General features: G+C 29.8%; 2 protein-coding genes and 1 long non-coding RNA gene across 4 annotated transcripts; all 3 read left to right on the top strand.

The window, feature by feature from the left end:
* Positions 1-688: 688 nt before the first annotated feature.
* LOC126847178 (uncharacterized) lies at positions 689-1,516 on the top strand. Its single transcript, XR_007686998.1, has 3 exons — positions 689-818; positions 910-971; positions 1,438-1,516. It is a non-coding gene; the product is annotated as an uncharacterized LOC126847178 (long non-coding RNA).
* Positions 1,517-14,384: 12,868 nt separating this feature from the next.
* LOC126847164 (uncharacterized) lies at positions 14,385-18,513 on the top strand. The gene is made up of 11 exons (XM_050587265.1): positions 14,385-14,922; positions 15,004-15,198; positions 15,939-16,116; positions 16,457-16,508; positions 16,576-16,714; positions 16,798-16,990; positions 17,146-17,237; positions 17,302-17,501; positions 17,561-17,696; positions 17,763-17,963; positions 18,257-18,513. The coding sequence occupies exons 1-11, from the start codon at positions 14,722-14,724 to the stop codon at positions 18,365-18,367; spliced, it is 1,698 nt and encodes a 565-aa protein (XP_050443222.1). The 5' UTR covers positions 14,385-14,721; the 3' UTR covers positions 18,368-18,513.
* Positions 18,514-19,064: 551 nt separating this feature from the next.
* On the top strand, positions 19,065-24,421 carry LOC126847166 (baculoviral IAP repeat-containing protein 7-like). Of its 2 annotated transcripts, none has more exons than XM_050587269.1 (11): positions 19,065-19,303; positions 19,509-19,645; positions 21,114-21,294; positions 21,368-21,526; positions 22,169-22,386; positions 22,445-22,570; positions 23,118-23,260; positions 23,329-23,436; positions 23,498-23,688; positions 23,814-23,873; positions 23,937-24,421. In XM_050587269.1, exons 2-11 carry the CDS (start codon positions 19,517-19,519, stop codon positions 24,122-24,124), a joined length of 1,503 nt encoding a protein of 500 aa, XP_050443226.1. In that variant the 5' UTR covers positions 19,065-19,303; positions 19,509-19,516; the 3' UTR covers positions 24,125-24,421. The 2 variants fall into 2 exon arrangements, with proteins under 2 accessions (XP_050443226.1, XP_050443227.1); XM_050587270.1 differs by having other exon boundaries at positions 19,512-19,645.
* Positions 24,422-25,594: the final 1,173 nt, after the last annotated feature.

Raw genomic sequence — 25,594 nt, forward strand, 5'->3', positions numbered from 1 at the left:
AAAAAAACGGTACAATTTTTTTTTGCTAAACCAAGTAATGTGTTTTGTTCTAGTTATTCATGCAAGGTATTTAAACTACAAGTGTCATATGTTCCGTTATCTTGCTCTAATATATCCTTTAGGTACCAAATTTTGTTAATAATATATCTTCTAAAAGACAAGATTGAAGACAAAGCTTATAAGCTCCTACCTGTATTCTTTAACTACAGAATACATATGTAAGATGTGGTAAAACTAATTTATACTTGACAGCCAAATTCTGAAATCGTTAACTAATTTAGGTAAAAAGTAAAAATAATGTTTTATTTAAATAGTAATATAAACAATTTGAGGGAAATTTTAATAAAATTATTATTATTTTATACCAAATAATATTAAATTATAACATATACTTATATGATAGGTATATACTATAATATAATGTAATTTATTATGAATTTTACGTGTATAGTGTATACGATTTAAATTAGATAATAAAGATCAAGTCCGAATATAAAATGCCAATTATCAATAGTCCAAATAATATAAAAATATTAAAAAAAAACCTTGGTAAATACTTAAATAATAAAATACATAAATAAATTAGGTAACAAATTTGGTAAATCTAAAAAACAAAATCACATATGGTTATGTCCGAACATAGGGTGTCTTTCGTCCTTTGTCAGTTTGGTTTCTCGATGTCTTTGGTCACACGTCTTATAATTTCGGGTAATATTAAATGACCATACGACTTACTTGGAAACTTAATTATGTTAATTACAGAATACATTATCCATGGAAAATGGTGAAACTGAAGAACAAGGTACATCAGAAGACAGGTAATTAATTTATGCCTTTTACTTTAATTTTTTTTTTGCAGCAGCAGCAGCAGTAAATTAGTTTTATAACAAACAAATTCTTTTATTTTAGTTTTTTGAAAAACTTGACAAAAGGATTAGATGAAATGCTTTGTTTAGAAGATGTCTATAAAGGTAATCACCAACCATACACTACTTTTATTAAATTAGACTATTTGAAGTGATTAAAATCAATCAAATATAAGTTATTTTTAAACAAATTTGAACAGGAGAGCAAAATTTAAATTCTATTTTGCAAGTGTTCTGGCGAGTGATGTTCATTTCTCTTTCAAAAATTGTAAAACAATAGAATTCATTGACAAATATTGTATAATCAAAAACTTGTTTTTGAAAAAAAAAAATGTTACTTGTACCCACTTTTTAGTTCTCATCACTTCATTTACTATCGAGCTATGTAAACTTAGCTAATGAATAACTCATTAGTTGATTTAAGTAAAATTATCATTATGATATAGTTCTAAGTATACTAAAGATTTTCATTACGTACTTTTAAAACTTAAGAAGAAACATTTTGTTTGATTTGAAGAATGTTAATGTTATGATATTAATTCAAAATTAATTTTTTCATTATTATTTATAGATAATTGGGATATTGCAGAAAGTTCATCGAGCGAGAGTGAAACGAGCCCGAGCGACGAACCAGTAGGCCCCGGTCATTTGAGTCAAAATTAATAATTTATTCAATATAACTATTTTTAATTTTAATATTTATTATCTATAAATGATACAACAGTCCCATACCATTATAGTCACAAATTATTTATTATCGATAAATTGCTTTAAATATTTAAATTCATTTATAAATTAAATTGATTAAAGTAACGTTATAATATAAAAAAAAAGTCCATATTGTAGTATAAGATTTAAAGATCTCAAATATTCAGAAACATAAAAATGTACAAAGTAAAATAGTTAATATTGTTGTGGAACTATGTACTCGTATTAAAACACAATTTAATGATTCATTTGTAATAAATATATAAATACAACATGTAAGTTTTAAAGCTAATTAAGAAAATCTTGATAAAAAGTGCAGACTAAATATTGGTTCTACCATCTCAAGCAGTGTCTAAATATCTCATAGAACCCAATTTAGTATAGTATTCCAATATGGAGTAGATAAAGAAAATGTGAGGTGTTTTATAATAATATGTACAAGTTTAAAACACATAAATGAACTTGTCTTTATATAAACTGTTCCTATTTATTATTTACTTAGCTATTTTTACATGTAAAGCATTAGAAGGGACCGGTGCAATAACCAGCTAACTCAATTTTTAGTAATTATTCACGACGATCATAAGGAAATTCTTAATTTCATTTACTACTATTGGCAGAGGAAAAATGCGTTTTGTAAATAATGGTTCCGATTTTACTGCTTTTACAACAAAATGTAGATAATTTATCTATAATATAATTAGCATAAATTTAATGTTAAACTGTGTTCATATTTTTTTTTAATAGAATTTATAAGATTTGGTGTAATAGATAATGTACTAATATTTTGTATATTTCTAAATTATGGTTGACAATCAGTGAAACAATTGTAATGTTAAAATAGCCTTCATTATAATAAATTATTTAAAACTTGATTTTTAAGTTGGTACTATTTATAGTTTACGTATTAAGGTACTATATCAGCTGTTTATAAAACTGCTGTACATTAATAGTGATGGGCATAATCAAATGATTAGTATTTGAGAGAATCTCTCGAAAAATTACTCGAAACTAAAATCGTCTATTATTAAAATAATAGACTATTTTTACTGATTTTGAGTATGTTCGATTACATTAATTCCATTTATAAGTTATAACCAAATTGCCGACCCCATGTAGTTGGAAGTGTTAGGCGAAGATAAAGAAGTTATAACCAAATCAAATAGGTATAAGTAAAGAAATATGCACCTACTTATAGTAAATGAATAATTTAATGTCTTTTTTTATTTGTCGGTATAATACCTATTATTAATTGAATCGTAATTTAGAAGTAATAATACTTAATTATTAGTGGGTGTCTTAAATAAAATGACAAAGATGTTTTATTTTTTTTAATCGTTCAATAATTATTATTATCTTCAATTTAATTATGTACCGTAATCCATGTTAACTGACATTTTTTCGAAAATGCATAAACAAAAGTGTCAAAGAATATTATAGAGCATCCATAGAATATTATAGACCGATTTTTTTCCACTTATAAGTTATTTCATATATTGAATATAAAAAAGTTCTATAGATTTTGTGTAATATTTAGTTACAAAAGTAGCATTCCTGAACAACTTCAAAAATGTCAGTTAACACCTTTATCCACTGACCCCTTCAATTACGAAATTAGTAATAATGTTTATCAATTGACAGACACGACAACCGACGATTCGAAACACTTCGAGTTCGCTGTTCGAGAGAAAATTCTATTATTTTACATACAATTTTAATTATTCAATTATTTTTATCATAATCGAAATATCTCTATTGTTTTCATAATCGAGATATCTCGATTATGCCCATCACTATACATTAGCATTGCAATACAATGTATTATGCAGTAGTCAGTAATGTATTAAGTGATTAATGCAGGGATAGTTGGTAACTAAGAAAAATATACCGACAGCCGGTAATATTTATATTTTTATAGTTCAGAAATTGTTTTATAATTTTTGTTGACTGAGTATACTAGTAATATATAATAATGAATTACACATTTGACGAGAAACTTCTTTATATTTAGTGTTTAGAGAACAATAGAAAATACAACTTCGCTAATCCTTTATTAGGTATGCAGAAGTTATTTTATGTAGGTAGATTAGGTAAAACGGAATGGCACAGATTTATATTATACGTTCAAATATCATAATTTATTGTATTTTGTAATTTAGAAAATATTATTATGTCTTGCCTATCCTGTGTACAACGATGGAAATGAAGGGAACAGGGAAAAAACGGTAGTTGTCACATTATGAAAATGTTTTCAAATAGTTTTTTTCAATTTATGCCAATAATTTTTTTTTTATGTCAATAGATTGTTTAAATAAATACTTTTATTATTAGAGTAGCATTTAATGTGATTTTTTTTGTTTTAATGTAAGAGGTAGAGGAATTCACGAACTTTGTTTTTGCTATACTCTAAAACTTTCATAATGTGACAACTACCGTTTTTCCTCTCTGCCCTTCAAATAATGTTTATCACTATCTACCTTTTTCTAGGCCTTCAAAATAGAAAAACACCGGGAGTTTTCCCGGTGCGCCCCATGATAAATTAGCGATTTCAACCAAATGTTGAAATCGTGATAGACAAAAAGGGTAATTGTTGTGAAAATAAAATATACGCCGGGTTTAAGTATCACGGTTGATCTTTATTATTTACACAAAAGGTTGAAGACAAGGTATATTCATAAAAATTTCCGTGTATCCATCTACAATGGAAGTGTCCGGTTGGGCGGCGAGCGCGGCCTGTCGGACGAGTAGAGAAAGGTCGCGATGTGACCGCGTTAACGTCATAGCAAGTGGCATGCACAAAGTGCATGGACAGGTGTTCCTTGGCCTATAGCGGTCTCAAGAAGAAGTGACCTGTCAGAAACTTGCGTCAGTTGCTACCGAGGAAGTCTTCTCTCTCGGCTTGTAGGCGATTCCAGAGGGCCAGCAGGAGCAGATCCATCGCCGATGCTTGCCTTCATCTCGAGCCTGAAGCTGTCTGACGCCAAACGGTACTGCTGTAAAAGCTAAAAATCTCCGCAAAAGATAATTAAACACAATTAGTTAACGTCATAGCAAATGCCATGCACTAAGTGCATGGGACAGGTGTTCCTTGGCCTATAGCGGTCTCAAGAAGAAGTGACCTGTCAGAAACTTGCGTCAGTTGCTACCGAGGAAGTCTTCTCTCTCGGCTTGTAGGCGATTCCAGAGGGCCAGCAGGAGCAGATCCATCGCCGATGCTTGCCTTCATCTCGAGCCTGAAGCTGTCTGACGCCAAACGGTACTGCTGTAAAAGCTAAAAATCTCCGCAGAAGATGATTAAACACAATTAGTTAACGTCATAGCAAATGCCATGCACTAAGTGCATGGGACAGGTGTTCCTTGGCTTCAGTGGTTCACCCCGAAGGGATCCCCTACGACTGCGGCCCGCCTAGTAGCACTGGGGGCAGATTCTCGAATGTTTGTCGCTTTCGACGAAGATTTTGTCGCCATATTACACCAAAATCTTGTCAAATTCGATATACATTCGAGAATCGGCGCCCTAGGTGCTAATTGCGGGCCGCAGAAGGTGTGTCTCAAGAAGAAGTGACCTGTCAGAAGGCCACTTTACGTCGGGCTCGACGCCGCTTTAGTCGCCTTTTACGACAGGCGCGAGAACCTTGGAAGTATTCTTACTCCCCTGTCCACAGGGATAAAATGAGGGCACGAGAAAGTGAGGGCGTTCAGCAGAGGTTGGACCGCTCTTGGAGACCAGGTGTAGCAGCGTTCAGGTTCAGCGGAGTAGCACTGGGGAGCAAATTTGGTCGCCATTTTAAACCGATGGCGAGAAAATTTTGTCGAATTCGATAAATATTCGAGAATTGGCGCCCTGGATAATCTACGGTGGATCACGAGTGGTGTTTGGCCGGAGAAAAGTAGGTAGCGCACGCAGAACACACAGGGAGGCGAATCTTGAATAAACGTCACTTTCGGCAAAATTTGGTCGCCATTTTAAACCGATGGCGAGAAAATGTTGTCGAATTCGATAAATATTCGAGAATCGGCGCCCTGGATAATCTACGGTGGATCACGAGTGGTGTTTGGCCGGAGAAAAGTAGGTAGCGCACGCAGAACACACAGGGAGGCGAATCTTGAATAAACGTCACTTTCGGCAAAATTTGGTCACCATTTTAAACCGATGGCGAGAAAATGTTGTCGAATTCGATAAATATTCGAGAATCGGCACCCTGGATAATCTACGGTGGATCACGAGTGCTGTTTGACCGGAAAAAAGTAGGTAGCGCACGCAGAACACACAGGGAGGCGAATCTTGAATAAACGTCACTTTCGGCAAAATTTGGTCACCATTTTAAACCGATGGCGAGAAAATGATGTCGAATTCGATAAATATTCGAGAATTGGCGCCCTGGATAATCTACGGTGGATCACGAGTGGTGTTTGACTGGAGAAAAGTAGGTAGCGCACGCAGAACACACAGGGAGGCAAATCTTGAATAAACGTCACTTTCGGCAAAATTTGGTCGCCATTTTAAACCGATGGCGAGAAAATGTTGTCGAATTCAATAAATATTCGAGAATTGGCGCCCTGGATAATCTACGGTGGATCACGAGTGGTGTTTGACCGGAAAAAAGTAGGTAGCGCACGCAGAACACACAGGGAGGCGAATCTTGAATAAACGTCACTTTCGGCAAAATTTGGTCACCATTTTAAACCGATGGCGAGAAAATGTTGTCGAATTCGATAAATATTCGAGAATCGGCACCCTGGATAATCTACGGTGGATCACGAGTGCTGTTTGACCGGAAAAAAGTAGGTAGCGCACGCAGAACACACAGGGAGGCGAATCTTGAATAAACGTCACTTTCGGCAAAATTTGGTCACCATTTTAAACCGATGGCGAGAAAATGATGTCGAATTCGATAAATATTCGAGAATTGGCGCCCTGGATAATCTACGGTGGATCACGAGTGGTGTTTGACCGGAGAAAAGTAGGTAGCGCACGCAGAACACACAGGGAGGCAAATCTTGAATAAACGTCACTTTCGGCAAAATTTGGTCGCCATTTTAAACCGATGGCGAGAAAATTTTGTCGAATTCGATAAATATTCGAGAATCGGCGCCCTGGATAATCTACGGTGGATCACGAGTGGTGTTTGACCGGAGAAAAGTAGGTAGCGCACGCAGAACACACAGGGAGGCAAATCTTAAATAAACGTCACTTTCGGCAAAATTTGGTCACCATTTTAAACCGATGGCGAGAAAATGTTGTCGAATTCAATAAATATTCGAGAATTGGCGCCCTGGATAATCTACGGTGGATCACGAGTGGTGTTTGACCGGAAAAAAGTAGGTAGCGCACGCAGAACACACAGGGAGGCGAATCTTGAATAAACGTCACTTTCGGCAAAATTTGGTCACCATTTTAAACCGATGGCGAGAAAATGTTGTCGAATTCGATAAATATTCGAGAATCGGCACCCTGGATAATCTACGGTGGATCACGAGTGCTGTTTGACCGGAGAAAAGTAGGTAGCGCACGCAGAACACACAGGGAGGCAAATCTTGAATAAACGTCACTTTCGGCAAAATTTGGTCACCATTTTAAACCGATGGCGAGAAAATTTTGTCGAATTCGATAAATATTCGAGAATCGGCGCCCTGGATAATCTACGGTGGATCACGAGTGGTGTTTGACCGGAGAAAAGTAGGTAGCGCACGCAGAACACACAGGGAGGCGAATCTTGAATAAACGTCACTTTCGGCAAAATTTGGTCGCCATTTTAAACCGATGGCGAGAAAATTTTGTCGAATTCGATATATATTCGAGAATCGGCGCCCTGGATAATCTACGGTGGATCACGAGTGGTGTTTGACTGGAGAAAAGTAGATAGCGCACGCAGAACACACAGGGAGGCAAATCTTGAATAAACGTCACTTTCGGCAAAATTTGGTCGCCATTTTAAAACGATGACTTGACACAATCAAGTTTGATTTAGATTCTGATAGGAACAGAAGAGACAGGTCTATTTCAAAAGAGAGATATGATAGAAGAAACAGGTCATTCTCAAGAGACAGAGATTATAAAAGATCTAGTGATAAAAATTACAATAGGGACAACAGTTACGATAGAGGTTATAAAAATCAAAGGTATAGCAGGGAAAAAAGGAACAAAAGTAATTAGAGATACATACCAACAGTCCGACGGCGTACCAAAAGTTACCTGGCACCTTCGAGTATATCGTTGTACACGTTGCCGCCGAACGGCGTCGGAGTTCGTTTTAAAGTTGTTTTCTTTTTGTCCACCATTTTGTCGAACTCCCGCAATTCGTCCGGTCTCATGCGGTGAAGAATAGGCTTAAATATTTTCCTTGCCGTATCTGTGATTTCGTTTTCTGGGAATGCCAATATCGCAGACAGTAGGTCGATGAACTTGATATATTGACCAGGTTCGCGGACCTGCTGGGCTACTTCCAGGCAAGTCCCTAACAACTCCCTCTGTTGGCTTAACATTTCCGTCTTGGTCATTTCTTTCCACACCTGTTCCTTCTGTCGCTTCTCCTCCTGCTGCTCCTCTTCTTGCCGCACCTCCTTCTGTCGCTCCTCTTCCTGTCGCACCTCCTCCTGTCGCTCCTCTTCCTGCCGCTGCTCTTCCTGCCAGTCCTCCTCATTGTCTCCTTTTGCATAACACTTGTACGAGTAGTACGCCAGTACAACTAAGCCCAGAGGGGCAACAACCCATAGGGGATTAAACATCCTGTAACAATAATTAACAATAATTGTTATAACAAGTAACAATAACTGTTGTTTAGCGTTGACTAGCGACCAAAGTGGTTTGTAGAATAGTATAGTTTAATACAAATCAAAATTACATTCAAATTATAAAATATTATAACAAAATTTTTCAAAATTAAGACAATTATTACGAATATTTTTGAAAATATGTGGCACATCATTTACAGAAAATATTTGTTGATAACGTACATAAAAATAAGGTTTTTCAGATGTCATACCTAACATCTTATACGCTGACTGATTGTTTGTCCCTTGATCAGACACAACCGCACATACATTTAGTGTAAAGATTGGTTTAGCACTTGGTTTCACTGGTGATAGCTTCTATAGTTCTATCACCAGTAAAGACCGGCAAACGGTAATAGAATTTATAAATAAGTTTTTTCACCGCGATGAACCACTGAATGCACTTGAATTGATGGATGACGTTAGAGCAATAGTGAATTTGGATGCTATCAATAATTTGGTATTGGACAATGGTAAACATTACTTCAATAACTCACATTTAATGTTATACACATTACTATTAAGCATGGACATTTTTTCTCTGTTTTAATAAATTTCGATCATGACAATTAATTTACCGGTTAATTTATTTAAGCTTCATGGTATTATTTCTAATTTAAATTATTTTGTCTATGAGTAAAAACCATTTTAGTTAATATAACATACATTTTTTGTTGCATCACACAGGCTGAACCAGTGATCCGATAAGTAATCTGAAAACAGATTTGAATTCGTCATGAAGTTTACTTATTATCGGTTAGGGTACTTTTTTGACATCTTATTCCTACTATGTATAAAACACGTTTGAACATTATTTCAAATTTGGAAAGGGTTAAAGTTAAAAGAGTGCCCTGACCAATCATAAGTAAACTCAAATGGTGAATTCAAATCTGTTTTTAGATTGCTTATCGGATCACTGGTTCGGTCTGTGCAATGGAATAATACAATGGTACGACTTACGTTTCTGTTGACTGTAAGTATTCAATCTGCGTACAATATACAATTGCTATCTGCCGTTTTTCCTGAAATAATAAAGCGTGTTTCAACTAATACCATTATCAAAGCAAGACTATAATAATTGGTACGACATACCTTCACGTTTTGAGTCCTGTTTTTCAGAAATAAAACTCAGTAGACAAAAAACTTAGAATAACATACATGTATATTATTATAATAATAATACCTACTTACTATAGTAACCTTATGACGTCAAATAATTATATATTGACAAATAATGGCTAATAAATTTATTAATCTTACGTCCCTGGTACGTTGTAGATGGACGGCTGAGACCAGCCCCTCCTTCCTTAATGCATGTCTATTAAATATATTAAGTATAAAACTTTTAAATTTATTATTAAATTTTTTATTTTATAAAATTAAATTGCCTACAAAATAGATAATAAAAAAACATTTCATACGATCGTCCATTTTTTACTAATAGATCGCTAAAAAGATATATTATAGAAATTGTTAAACTGGGAACAGTATAAAATAAATCATCTTCATGTTGGTAGAAATCACTTCAAATGACGTTACACATCAAATCACCAAAAGATTCCACCAAAAATGGCAAAATATATGGAAAGACACTCCACCCAGTAATAAACTAAGAGAAATTAAAACAACAACCAAAAAATGGCTTTCAAACGTATCACTGACGAGAAGACAGGACATAATACTTACAAGAACCCGAATTGGACACAGCCACCTTACCCACGCACACCTACTCAACCACGAACCTCAGCCAATATGTTCTACCTGCAATAAACCAATCTCCATGAAACACATCATTATAGAATGCAACAACTACAACAACGAACGCCACATACTCAACCAGCCAAACAACATTCAAAACGCACTAAAAGAAAACAACGAAGAAAACATTCTAAAATTCATTAAATTACTTAACTTATGTAATAAACTGTAAAATTCAATATTGTACTAAAAAATGTAAATGTAAATGTAAACTAAAGGCTAATGACCTAGTAGTCGAAGCCATATTTAAATAAAAAAAAAATCATCTTCTTTGATATAAAATATAATTACCGTAAAAAAATTAGATCCTGGTCAACCTTATTGACTTATTATTAAGACTGATTTGTATTGATATTGTCTTTGATTAATTAAAAGACGATTTATTAATTTTTATTTATAAAAAATATATTAAACACGTTCTACTCGTTTATCAAATATATTTAAATAACCGTAGAAAAACAGTTTATCCGAATAAATGAAAAAAGTTATGTTAAATTTTTTCTCGTATAATAATGCATTTTTGGAAAAATGTGTACAAACATTCTTTGTAGACAATTTAATGATCTAACATAACGATCTGCTTTTTAGATGTTTTAGACCAAAGAGCCAGACAGACTTAGGACAGTTCGATTTTAATTCTGGTAAGGTACACGATTTCTGTTTTATGTAAAAAAAAATTGGGTTTTAAAATTGAAAAAAATTGAAAATTTAATTTATTTACTTATTTACAAGAAATTGAAATGTTTAAATGAAAATCGGCTTCCTGCATAACACATAGTTGAGAACTCGAATCTCTTCAAAAAAAATTTAATTGGACCGCATCATATTATGTAGTTGAAATTTTGTCTGGCTTTTTCGTCTACAATAAAGCCAACATGGCTTTTACTCATAGAAAAAATTATTTGTATTAATTATAATACCTTGAAGCTTATACAAATTAACAGGTAAATTAATTGACATGGTCGAAATTTATTAAAATCTCTTTTTTTTTTTTTTTAATATTGTCTATACAAAGCTCCTTAAAAACATAAAATCCCCTTAAACAATTATTGTTTTTCAAATTTTTAACTAGCTAAAAGATTAAAAAACAAATTCATGATTTTATAAAGTTTATATAAAATGTATAACAATTTTACACATTTTTTAAGTACCGTAAGATAGGGTACATTTTTTATATTTTAGTGCAAGACTTTTGTTGAGTTAGTTGTTTCTTATAAAATAAATAACACGTAAGTGCATTTTAAGAACACTAACCGGTACTACATTGTAATTTCGGATTATTCGTTTTATTGTACTTAATATAATTAGTAATAAATGATGTTTGAAATAAATAAGTATAAGCTATTAATGTTTCTATCAGCAAATTATCATACATTCAATGATCTAAAAATATACATCAATTATATTGTCGTACTAACAACAATCAAATAGAAAAATTATCACTTTATTATTTTAGCAGAGCAAACAATTATGAAATAGAAGTTAACTGCGACTTTACAAACAGTGAGATTAATTTGTTTTCTACTTTCTAATTCAAACTGAGTAGGTATATAGAAAGTTACAAAATACAATCACTTATCCGTTATCACATATCTTGATAACCAATGAGAACGTTGCAATCGAGGTCCGCTTTGGTAACCCAACTAACGTTTTGTTAACTTAACAAATAGAATTTAACAATAATAATGTTATGGTCTTATGTGTAGCTCATTTAATTTAACCGGATGTTAAATTTAAATGAAATATGAATTGTTAACTAACATTGTGTTAAGACTTAAGAGTGTATTTAACAATAGTTGGTAAAACCGGCTGCGAGTTAGGAAACTCTAGTTTAGTCTAAACTTTAGTTAGAAAACTCAAACGACAATCCTTCCATTTGTAATCATGATTATATTTATACAATTGTACCTATTAAATTTTAATAGTCTCGACTCTTGGTGGTTTAGCTAGGTTGTTTATTTCGGAGAGAGTTACCCATTGGTTTACCACAATTTAAAAAGTGCTACTGAATTGTAATTAATAATTTATACTTCCTGAAAAATGTTCACTTAGTTAAAATAGAGTTAACCTGACCGCTTAATATTCAATCTTTTAATTTCTGATTTGACAATTTTATTATATACATATTAGTGGAATTGGAAATAGCCTCATTAGTTTTCACATTAAATATGTCCATAGCTACGTTTATATCATTTAAATTTTCACAACTTCACCAATCTTAAGTAAATATTAACATACTTAAATCAGTCTTATTATAACTTATTAAACTTTTTGTGGGCAAAAAGAGCTTTAACAGCAGATCTCGATGAGAACGAGATAAGAGATAAATAAATATGATGAGATGCTGATTATCAGAGTATTAATTAAAATAATTAAAAAAAAGCTTTATGTCAATATTGTCCACCGTAAAACGGCAGGACTTAATCCAAAAATTATTTAACTACAACAGAAAGCAAGTTCCTAGAACAGAAAAATATATATTAAACACGAGGGTACCATACCTAATTTATAAAGGATGGAACAGTACAATCGTTTGAAGAAGTTTTGCAGTTATTTAATTAAGATCTTTGTACCATACCAAGGGTAGATCAACATTTATGTGATGAGTACTTGATACGCTCGCATTAATGTGTATCAATTGTCATATTATGCGATTTCTGGTGTAATTATTCATAAATTATTAATTTAACTATTCACTAAGTAAATGGCCATATTAAATGAATAAGTACATAGATTAATAAAATATGGGCTATGCAATCTTCTAACAAACAAGGACATTTTCAAATCAAGAGATAATTGTAAATTTGCAAATTTATATTGACCAAAAATTGTATCATATTTTTAAATCATATGAATAACTATTTCAGAACAAAGTCATATTGTTTAGTTTGGTTTATATAATAAAAATATATACCCAGAGTAGCTTAATATAAACTAATTTCTGTAAAATATTAAGTGAATAACAATTATTTTAAAAACCTACTAATTGATTATAAATAACATTCAGTCTTGCAAGGTATTTTAATACCGATCAGTCTGATTTGATAATCTCACCAACATAAAAGCAAGTTTTTATTAAATTACATTATATATTTATTGAGTATGACGTTTATACGATTACGACCCAAGTTTGATCATTTTTATTAATACAACAGAATTGTTAAATCTAGTTTACAGTAATTTTATATTATGCCATATTCGTATTATCTACCTATTATCCCATGCAAAAGGGGCCGTACAACAATTTTTTTCTCTTCACGAGTCTTTATCTGGCAAAAGGTTCACTTAGGACTATAACCTTATAATGTATATATTGATTTATGTGGAAACTTGAAAATGAAATATGTGTTTGGTTCTAGTTATTCATGTAAGGTATTTAAACTACAAGTGTCATATGTTCCGTAATCTTGCTCTAATATATCCTTTAGGTACCAAATTTTGTTAATAATATATCTTCTAAAAGACAAGATTGAAGACAAAGCTTATAAGCTCCTACCTGTATTCTTTAACTACAGAATACATATGTAAGATGTGGTAAAACTAATTTATACTTGACAGCCAAATTCTGAAATCGTTAACTAATTTAGGTAAAAAGTAAAAATAATGTTTTATTTAAATAGTAATATAAACAATTTGAGGGAAATTTTAATAAAATTATTATTATTTTATACCAAATAATATTAAATTATAACATATACTTATATGATAGGTATATACTATAATATAATGTAATTCATTATGAATTTTACGTGTATAGTGTATACGATTTAAATTAGATAATTGATAAATATTTAACTACAATTTGCAATAAAGATAAGAACCTAACTAAAGGCAATGTTTTTGATATTAAAATACGAAATTTCTCTTGGCGGGTTTTTGGTAAAATCGATGTTGGTACTATCTGTAGTATTACACATTTCATAGGTTATGTAACATTTATTTCTTATAACGCGTTATCATTTTTTGGAAGAACTACCCCCAACTCTGTCAGCAACTTGTGTTATCAAATTTCACAACATGGCTACTGGTGTTTCTTATAAGAAAAACATGGCAGCCCGAGTCCATTTTGCAGTTATCACAAATTGGGTGTACCTATGTTTTATGAAATGTACTCTACCAACCACGGTTTAGCTAGGTACCTTTTCGGTACCTATTCGGCAATTTGGTTGCACCACAGAAATATTCCCGCCAATTGTCCAAGATGGATTTCATATTATAGCCTGTGGTTATGCTCTGCTCTGTTCTTACTTCTTACTATAACATAAAAAAAGATTTGAAAATTATTATTCTGAAAGATTAATAAGCATCAGGTGGAAATTGAATTCTGCCCAAGCGCCTATGACCTCAAAATTCAAATTGTACATTCAAGTATTGGTGGCTGTTGCACAGTACGGCTGATAACGGTTATCATTTGAATGCAATTTTAAAATTGAAAACTGTCAAGTGTTAACTACCATGTCAAAACAACGTTTAAAAGTTATGCTTACTGCTTAGTCCAAACTTGTATTCAGTCTAGTGACTATTTTAACAAGGACAATTCATGAAAACATTATTATAAAGATTATATACTAGTTTTATTATAACTATTAAGTTTTTATACATTTATTTATATAAAATGGTTAAACCTTGCGATGATTTGAGTGAGCTTAAATTAGTAGTTCGATGTGTTCTTACTGCTACTTTAGATGCTCTTACAATCGAGGAACTTTGGACTAGAGTTAATTATGTATTTGGAGGTCGAAATAAAGTACAATTGGACATGTTTGGCTTCTACTCATTACTTGAATTTTTTACTAGTGTTCCAGATATTGTTCAGGTAAATAGTAAATAGGTATACAATATTATTTCGAATTTAATATTCTTGAATATTTTATTATGTGTGATGTTTTGTTATTAGCTAGAAGATCCAGAAAACGATAATTCTATTGTTCACCTAGTCAGCTCAACATTAAGCAAACACATAGAATTTCTAGTATCAACCAACTTTCAAAGACCCAAAATTAGCAAAACTAAAATTTCTCACAGAGATTTAGTAATTCATTACGAGACGCAGTGCGCATTTATGAGAATTTTTTTAGAGTTGTACCCTAAGGTATGGATTTTATTATATACATTTACTATATAATATTGCTATTTACTTATATACTTATATACTACTATGATATTTAGATTCAGCTAGTAAAACTAACTATATTCTGTTCTAAAATAGAGAATCACTAGAGCAGAAACTAAAACTCGTTACTCTTGGATGCACAGGCGCAGCAGAAATGTATGTGTTTAATTTTCTGCGCTGGTTATTTTCTTTTGGAACAGAGTATAGGTTTATTATTTTTTTTTTTTTTATTAATTTGTTATAATTTATATATAAGTACCATATTGCTATCATAAAAAAACTACATGAATAAACATAATTATATTAAAATAATATAACATAAGTGCCGCTTTAATACAAATAAATTTACTTTCGATAAAACAATAGTCAACAAAGTATTGCTATTTTTAGTTTTTTGAGGGTTATTGTGAAAAAAATCATGTCCCCTTGAATTATTAATTTATAACATAAGCAGTTTCTTATTAATAACTAATTTTTATATTAAAATTTATAAATGTATACATATTTCTTATTTTTCATTTAGGTACATATATTTTACTTTGATTTATTTATTTTAATATACATAAATATTTTAACTAATTAATTAATGTTTTAATTATATTCAATAGTGTATTTATTGAATATTTAAATGTTTATTAGTATTCGATAATTTTTTTATACATTTATTGTTACAAACTGTTTTAAATCCTAATATATTTGTTTTTACTTTTTGTTGATAGGGACTGTCAATTGATGAATTTGAGTCAAAAATATTATGTTTGTCTATTTTTAAACCATTTGTTGAGTGCGTAGAGCCGTTACTATATAATTTAGATCATATTTTTAAAAAAATTGGCTCAAGTATTATTTTACAACAAAATATCGTAGATAGCATAAATTGTATACCAAAAGAAATAGGTTAGTAATTTAAAACATATAATTAATTACCAACAAAATTGTTGCATAGTAATGTATAAATGGAGAAATCTGAAAATAAGGATACATAGGAAATAAACAATAAAACATATTTTATCTTATTTCAGTTATTTTCTAGTATTTAAAATGTAATTGTTTAGGTTCATTCTATATATAATGGGTTAAATTCGATAAAACATACCAATAATGTAAAATATGTTTTTCTTGTTATATTCCCATTCGGTATCCTTGTTTCCTAATAATAAATTTAGATTTTAATATCTAATTAACAAATAACTTAACCAATGTTTTATATAAATATATTACCATTTTTTTACTCTAGATAAATTTACTGCCGAAGATATTTTTAACATAGAGGAGCATTTATTAGAAAAGTATAATTTTGTTAAGTGAGTGATGACTACAGACATTTAATTGATATTATTATTTTTATTATTATAGTGAGCCCAATTATGTTGCGGAAAGGTTAAAGTATCCTTTGATCAACATTTTGGAAGAAACTGTTGTAAACAATATAGAACAATTATTGAATGAACAACTAAATTGGGTGTCTGAAAATAAAATAATTGACTTATATATAGTAAATATAAAATGTCTATTAATGATTAGTTATATTGACCAATGTTTTTTTATATTTATGACAAATTTTAATTTTAATTCTAGGAAAAGTTTGGATCGACATTTTCTCATTATAGACGTTGGGGTTTTTCAAGAGTGGGTCAAATGTTTGCAAACCTACCCGAGCTGTGTCGTATTAGTTTCACTGAATCTAGCGAGATACAAATAATCGCAAATAATAAATGTTGCGACAATCAAAATAACAAAATTAATGCAAGTTCTCAATCAATAATAAGTAGTAAGTATATGAATTATTTGTATATTACATAAATGTATTTTTCTTCTATGTATGACTCAAGACATAATAGTATTCAGCCAAAAAAAAAAAATGGTCGTTTTGTAATTACCATAATGAAAATTTAGTTTAACTAGCATTTTAATATTTTGTTTCAGAATTGGAGCCTTTTAAGCATTCATTGTGTTCAATAAAAAGCAAGTCTGAGAAACAACCAGAAGAAGATGATTCTGTATTAAAAAGATGTCTTGTTAGTTCACATAATGCTACAAATTATTTTCTTAGTAAATATTTATATAGTTTTTGATTGTTAGAGAAGCGATCGATACTTAGAAGTTCCTTTAGACGAATGTTTTTTGGACGAGGAAATCAATTTATCACCACACATACGACTTAATTGCACATTAAATGTCAAAGTGTGTAGAGTGAATGTTAATTTATTTCTACCCCCTACGCTATTCTGTCAATTGTTGGACGAATCATCGGAGTACACAGATATGTTATCTCAAATGAAGTATGTATCAAAATGTTTATTTACCACTTACATCCTTATTTCTCATAATTATGTTTTAGAGAGTTTTATTCTATTTACCAACATAAATTTAAATTCAATCAAACATTAACTATGGTGAGACAAACATATGCATATTCATTAAATGATAAATGGTGTAGAGGTGTTGTATCGAATATCGACATGACTGATGTAAAAGTAAGCAAACTCAGTTCTTTAATATTTGTGTTATAAAAAAAATTATTATTTTGTTATTACATTTAGGTAATAAACATTGATAATGGATCAGTTAATTGTATTCCACTTGAAAACATCAGAATTCTCTATAAACAATTTAGCGAATTACCGTCTCAATCTTTTGTTTGTCACTTACATGGAATACGCTCTATTGAAGAAGATGAAGTGAAAAGTATAGTGGATAAAGAATGTGTAGTATTTATTGCTGATATTGATAAACATACAAAGGTAAATTAGTTCTTACAAAGGTTATTCGTTAGAATTCAGGTGGGTTATTTGAGAAGAGCTTACTAATTCCTAAAAATAAGAAAAACAAATTAACCATTTTCATCAGCAGTTGTTTAGGAAATTTAAGCTAATCAAGCATTTTATTAGTAAATATTTAAATTCTATGCAACTAATAATTTAAATAATAAGAAAATTAAAAATTACAATTGAGTTATTGTTTTATCTACCTAATAATATTATGAGTTTTAGTTGCAAACTACAAATTGTATTTCATTTAATTTTTTTAATTTTAGTCTGCTGGTATCAAAATTAAATTAGCAAGTTCAAAATCAGACGAGTATTTAAATGACATGTGGATTATCCACGGCGTTGCTGATCCCGACTATTCTTCAGATGAGGATTAAATTAAAATACACACAATAACTACATTTTCGTTTATAACTATCATTTTGTGTCACTATACATTATTAATGACAATAGTACATGTTTAAGTTAAAATTTTAAATAGTTTAAGTAACAAGGATAAAATTTCATATCATAATAATAAATGTTGAGTATATAAAAATAAAATAATGTATTGTTGTTAAGAAAGAAAAAGAAAAATGCGTATTCTTTCCTTTTTTGTAGTTATGAAGTTTGTGCTTCACAAATTTTGACATTACTTACTAACATTAATGATATTAATAATTATTGTATATAAATAGTAAATATTGTATTAAGAAGGAAACAATTGTATACAAATGGGTAAGTTATGCTTAGATAGGTAGCCTCAAGTGGATAAAATATTTAGTTTAATGAATTAAATATGAATTACTGTTTCCATTCTAATAATGACCGTTTACTGATTAAATATTTTTATTGAGAAGTAAGTAAACGGTCAGAATGTGAAGCTTTGACCATTGACTATGTTTTGTACTTAAATATTCTGTATGTGAACAGTGAATAATACTAAATAGGTTTTCAAAGTTCAAACTAACAAAGAGCTGTGGCTAAAAACGTTACCACAACCGCTATCACTGTAGTTGGTGATAACATTGTACTATTATCTTATCGATTTGCACCATTGAAAATGTTATCCCAATTGGTAAATAGTAATAACTGCGCATAATATTGTTCCAATCAAATAGCCGCTTGTATTCGGATTTCGTTGTTTTAAAAACGTACAATTTTTTTTGACAATAATTGAATAATAGTAATTGTTAGTTGTTTTTCTACATAATTTATTAATAAGACTGATGACACTGATGAAAAAGTACTGAAATTTGTCTACATTCAATAGTATATAGTCAACACTTCGTAAGAAACTAATAGGAATAATAATAATCAATCAATTTGTGAACGTAAGTTTTATACCAAAGGTCACAATCGTGTCCGAAATTGTAACAAATCAAAATCGTGTACGAATTCTATAACACATTTGTTTTTTTTTTTTTTTAACCTAAACGTGAGTTATAGATAAATTTAATTGGTTAACTTCAACAGAAATAACAATATAAGTATACAGCTACGATTAATTTTTTTTAATATTTGTACCATTTTCTCTAGCAGTACTAATGGAATCAATCGACTTCAAAAACGAAAGTAACAGATTGGCTACATTTACTGGTTGGCCGATATCGTTCATCATTACTCCGAAGAGTTTAGCGTCTGCTGGATTTTATTACACCAAACATACCGATAAAGTAAGAATGGAACTAACTGTATAATATTATCAGTTGTAACTTGTATCTGAGTTGATAATGGACACGTGTGAAATATACATGTTTGTTATACTAATCGATATTCATATAATGACAATATTGTAGAGTTCAGGAATTATATTTATTTTATTTACAAACCGAATCCTATTTCAGTGCTAAATTAGGAAATAAGAAGGGATTTCCTGGAGATTATGGATTTCATACTAGGCCACGCTAAAGATATATTATGCATTTAATTTTAAAAGTTAAGGCTTATGTAACAAAAAAATCTTCAACAATAAAATATGTTAAGAGGACCCTTATTTGTTAAGGAGTTCGCTATAGGTAATTTTTTGCAATCTTAATTTAAAGTTTAGACTATTATGTGTAATTTCTAAATCTCGGATCTTTATGACTTTGCATATTTTTTTAGTGATATTTGTTTATTCACAAAGACTAGATTTCAAATAGGCAAACTTATATTGCATATATTTGCATATTTGACCCTTTTGAGCATATATTTGCCTATAATGATTATTTATAGATTTAATAGCATATTTGTTAGTATAATTAATAAAAATGTTTCTTATGTTAATGTTTCATGTTTTTATTATTATCTTTTAACATATTTAATAGTATAAGCTAAATAAATTATGTACAAGTTGAGAAAAAGTATTATACCAAATTTCTGGTTACACAATATTGTCCAAAATTTCTAAAATAATTGTAATTGTTCTTTTAAATATAAAAACTTCTCTAAAATAATTGTAATTCAATGTTATCCTGATACATAAAAAAACCTTTTAAATAATTAACCTATGTAAATGTTATTTAAATTATGTCAAGTCTGCTATTTGAAAACTGCTAACATTTTTTATTGTTTTATTATTTAAATACATATTTTAATAAATTCGTGGCCATTAACATCTGAGCCCTAGTAATTACTATTTAGTAACTAGGATTTTTTTTATAAGCATTCTTGACAGCAATTTTAAAAATTGTTTTCATCCTAACATGGCCAAGCAGATTGTGTTTATTACGGTTGTATGGTAGTTTTAGAGGCAATGACTTATTGTTATTTTAACATGTTCATTATTTAACTTCTTGGTACTTGATGTTAAAAAAAGGTAGTTTTTACTTTTTTAGAACAGTGATAACTTTTTGTCTAAGAAATATTTTGAAAAAAGGATATGCCATTGTCTCCAAAATATTGTTTTCGTTCATTTATCACCATTGGTGATTTCACTTTGAAACAGGTCGTGTAAAATGCATTCCACGTAGTCAGGTTTTACGCTATAAAATTTGGGATTAAAACGTCCTTCTAGTTATTATATTTTAATGGTGGTAAAAATACTAAATACGACATTATTTAACTAGGTGTCCATTATCAATACGTTTTTTGGTTATAGAGTATACATATGAAATTTTTAAGTATAATGTTAATTAGTATTATTATGTACAATAATTATAGGTGAAATGTGCTTTTTGTAATATATGTATTTGTCGTTGGGAGTTTGGCGATAATGCTATAGATGAACATAAACGCCATAATCCAAACTGTAATTTTGTTTTAAGTCAAGAATGCGGCAATATACCCATAATTGAAGGAATTCAGTTGCGTGAAGAATTTGTAGAAAACCATAAGGAATCAGGTTAATAACTAAAAACTAGATTATTATTATTATTATTTAATATTGACATATCATTTTTATCTTAATATTGTAGGTGAACCTATTGACATACGTGGTTTGGGAGTAAGAGCTCATAAAGTTGCTTTTCACTTAAAATATAATTCCTATTGTGCTCGTTTAAAGACATTCAGAGGCTGGAACAATGAATCGCAAAAACCAGAGGATTTGGCCTGTGCTGGATTTTTCTTTACAGGTGCATAATAAACCTTTTTTATACATATACATATATTTAGAATATATTCCTTATAAATTAGGCTCAATTGTAAACAAAGTATATACTATAAAACAGTAATGCTAATGTAAAAATCAGCAACACAATTCTACTAATTTGTTTCTGGTGAAAATTACTTATCAAAGTTACATTAAGTTAGGTTTAGCAAAGTAATAAATAACTCATATTATATCTCTGTGGCAAGATAAACATAAACTTTGAAATGCCTGTAATTTAAGAAATAACACTAGAGAAGTCGAATACTCTATCATTCACCTAGTCGTCTTCAAAAGAAATATTTTTGTCACGAGCTGTTTATTAAAGATTTTACAGTTTAACCTACGTAACAATACACTCAAGTTATTTTCCACAAAATTGTGCCATCTCTTGTGCAACATAATTTTTAACTGAAAAGATTATTAAATATGTAAGACAACATTAGAAAATCATATGTCGACAACAATGACAAATTTCAGAAATCTGCTCAGTCATAGTTGGCTAATATTAATTAGGTTAATTCTATAATTATTTGTGTAAAGAGGTTCTACATAGGTATAAAATAACTATTATTTTACTATAAACTATATAAGCTATTAATAATTCAAATATGGTACATATTTTTAGGAAGCAATGACGAAGTACGCTGTTATTATTGTGATGGTGGTCTTCAAAACTGGGAATTAGCTGATAATCCGTGGGTTGAGCATGCCAAATGGTTTCCAAATTGTGACTTCTTAAACTTAGTTAAAGGAGAAAAGTTTCTTGATTTAAGTTTAGTGGAGCGATTTAATGCACTTCTAAATAGACCTCGATCTGATGATACAACATCAACGTCACAAGATGTAGTATTTACATATTAACATTAACATAAACTTTAAAATAACAAACACTTAATTATAGAGTCAAGCGGTTAGTATTCATCAAACGGACAATATAGCGCCAAATGATCCTGGTTCTTCAGGCAGACGCCGTGCTGAGGTAACTGACCAACAAATCGATGAACTAATGTTAGCTTCTCCAGCGATAGTAAGTTATTGTATAATTCGTTAAATACAAATTTTATTTTATTTTTTTATGTATCTATAGAACTCTCTATATATCTATATAACCTCGTGACCAATGCACATAAGTATGTCTTTTTGCTAAAAAAAACTAACCTAATCTTAAACATTTATTTTGTGAATGACCTCACTGTTATTTAAATTGTTCTTATTTGAAAATATTATTTTTTTTATTACACAATTTTCTATCATTTTAGACGCCTCCCAAAAAAATGTTGAAAATACATTTAATAAGTTATAGAAGACTAATCGTAGTTGTGAAATTATGTATTTTAACCAACACTTAATAGCAAAATTGTTTAATTTAAATAAAAGGCGCGGTTGACCCTAATAAGAACGCGTGGACAGATAAAGCTATCTGTGGTATTTGCTTAGTGGTAGTGTAATAGAGACCCAAGTTTGATTTTTGGTCAGGTGACCATTTTTTTTTTTTTTTTTTTTTCCAGTTTTTATAACGTTTTTAACACTTGTTGATTGGATATCATTAAGTATAATATTAATTAAATATTTAGATGGCACTGGAGTTGGGTTTGCAGCCTTCTCAAGTAAGACAAGCAATAAGAAGTAATATGCAAGAAATTGGACGACCCTTCAGATCGATGGACAGTTTTATTCAACAAGTTTTGACCCAAAATCAGACTTTTCCCACTGATGGGTAATTTTCTTTTGAATTATAAGAAGAGGAAAAATTAATTAAATACAATTTTATTTTATAACTTTCAGGGATTCTATGACTTTGGAAGATATACTCCGTAGAGAGGGTCCATCAATTAGAACAAATACCAACCAACATCATGAGGGTTCATCCGAAGAATCTGATGATAGTGATGGGTATTAATTTGAATTCATTATTTTGTTTAATAGTAGGTATTTATCAGTTTAACTGTTACAGAGGCAGTGATTTTGAACTGAGAAGTTTGCCTTCTAGTTCTAGTTTAGAAGAAGAAATAATACTACCACAGTCGTTAGAAATAAATAATTTAATTAGCTCAAATAATAGTAACATTCATAGTACTCCAGAACCTGACCTTGGCAGGATTATTATTTCTGACGCTACACAACCTAGTGAAATTAAGAATAGAGGTATTTATTAAGTCAAAACTTTGATTAGTTTTATTTAAAAAAAAAAAAAGTTTTAAATGGTACAAACAGTAAAAACTTTTTATATAGGATATTAATTAATGTCAAGTATAATTTTTTTTTTTTAGAAGCAGAAGAAGTCACTTCAGAACTAATACAACCTCAAAGTTCAAAATTATCTCAGTCAGGTAAATTTTTGATAATCACGTTTTTATTTGTTTGTTATTATTGACACTAGTTCATTATTTTAGATTTAGAGGAGGAAAACCGTCGTTTAAAAGAAGCTCGCCTCTGTAAAATTTGTCTAGATCGAGAACTGGGTGTTGTTATGTTACCATGTGCTCATTTAGTTGCATGCATAACTTGTGCATCCAGTTTGCCAGACTGTCCATTGTGTCGACAAACCATTAAAGCCACAGTTCGCACATTCCTTTCGTAATGCGGATAATTTACCTGTTAAGAATTATTCAATAAGCACCTAATGTACGGGTTATTGGGTATGACAAGATTAATTCATACAATTTGTGAGATGTTTCCAGCGCTGTTTATATTATAATGTTAACCCAAAAAAAATTATATTTGAAGTTAAAAAAAAATTGTTTGCAGCACTTGCCAAAGTGAATTAGTTTTATATTTTGATATTTGTACAATGTTTCCACATTATAGATGGTACTGATTTCGTATAAAAAATATAGTGCAATTGAAAAGTATGTAAGTATAATACATTTTTATTACATATTCTTATTTCTTGTATCGGTGATTTGATGAAGTTCATTAAAAAATTAAGGGTAGCTAAGGTCTGACTTAAAAAACAAAAATTGACCTATTCTGCTTCCATGAGAATTAATGTTTACATTTGTTTATGGAAAACGCCTGAATAAAATCATCTTTAATAACATTATTAATTATAATTTTAACGGTTAAAGTTAAGATAAAAACTATATGACATGAATTTAATTTTAATAAAAATTGTTTTTATTAATATAAATTGTTTTAGGAAATATTTTAAAGTTTTGTAACAAAATTTATACATTTTTCTTCTTATATGAGCTGTTTTCTAATAGATGTAATTATAAATAGTTTTTAGTTTCATTATAGCAATGTAGTTCAGAGAAATGATATACCGGTCAAACTGGTTTTTGATTGTGTATTATATTATTAGTTTAATGTTTTAATTTTTGTAAACTAACTTTACTTTGTTAATTAGTTTTAATTATTTATTATCTGTATTTTTACCTCTTAGTCTAAACAAAAGTTTTAATATATATATATATATATTACATAGTTTTAACAAAAATTTAAGAAATATGATAAATGAAAGAAATATAATTAAAGAAAACTTATATACATATTCTGGGTATAACATTTTGCTATAAATATTATGTGACATAAGTTATTTTTATTGTAGTATCATAATAGTTATTTAAAAATCAAATTCGAAATTAAAAAAAGTGAAATGCTTGATCTCAAGTAAACTTTATGACAAATCTGTTTTCAGATTCTATATCGCAGCACTAGGTGGATAGGTACGATTTGCAAACAATAATTTAAAGTTATGTTGTATTAATCATGCAATAGCCTCAAAACTTTTTTCTAATGCCTAATCAAAAACCTTATAAATCTTGCATAACTCATTTTTATAAAATTCTAAAGTAGTGGCTGTACAGATATTTGATAAATGGGAACAATCTCTTAGCCTTTACATCACCTACACTTTTTAACTAGGTATATAGGTAATGTAGGTATATTTGTCTTATTGTTATAGCTTTAATATAAGATAATATATATGTAAAAAGGATTTCATACCCATGCGTTATAATGATTTTAATTTGAAAAAGTCTGTATATCACATGTTGTAAACGCTTAATTTTCAATTTTCTCTTAAACTATAAGATAAAGAAAGTTGATT

Source organism: Adelges cooleyi, unplaced genomic scaffold (genome assembly GCF_023614345.1).
Source record: "Adelges cooleyi isolate 19-005CV unplaced genomic scaffold, UGA_ACOO_1.1 ACOO_flye_CR_arks_rails_tigmint_CR_PRNA_9, whole genome shotgun sequence".
Classification (NCBI taxonomy): Eukaryota; Metazoa; Arthropoda; class Insecta; order Hemiptera; family Adelgidae; genus Adelges; species Adelges cooleyi.

Bases quoted from the DNA above. Each gene is read 5' to 3' on its own strand.
- LOC126847164 (XM_050587265.1), top strand. From the start codon at position 14,722: ATGGTTAAACCTTGCGATGATTTGAGTGAGCTTAAATTAGTAGTTCGA. The intron at 16,509-16,575 runs GTATAATTTTGT...TTATTATTATAG, and splicing joins GAGGAGCATTTATTAGAAAA to TGAGCCCAATTATGTTGCGG. The intron at 17,238-17,301 runs GTTAGTTCACAT...TTTGATTGTTAG, and splicing joins CTGTATTAAAAAGATGTCTT to AGAAGCGATCGATACTTAGA.
- LOC126847166 (XM_050587269.1), top strand. From the start codon at position 19,517: ATGGAATCAATCGACTTCAAAAACGAAAGTAACAGATTGGCTACATTT. The intron at 23,261-23,328 runs GTAATTTTCTTT...TATAACTTTCAG, and splicing joins CAGACTTTTCCCACTGATGG to GGATTCTATGACTTTGGAAG. The intron at 23,874-23,936 runs GTAAATTTTTGA...TCATTATTTTAG, and splicing joins TTCAAAATTATCTCAGTCAG to ATTTAGAGGAGGAAAACCGT.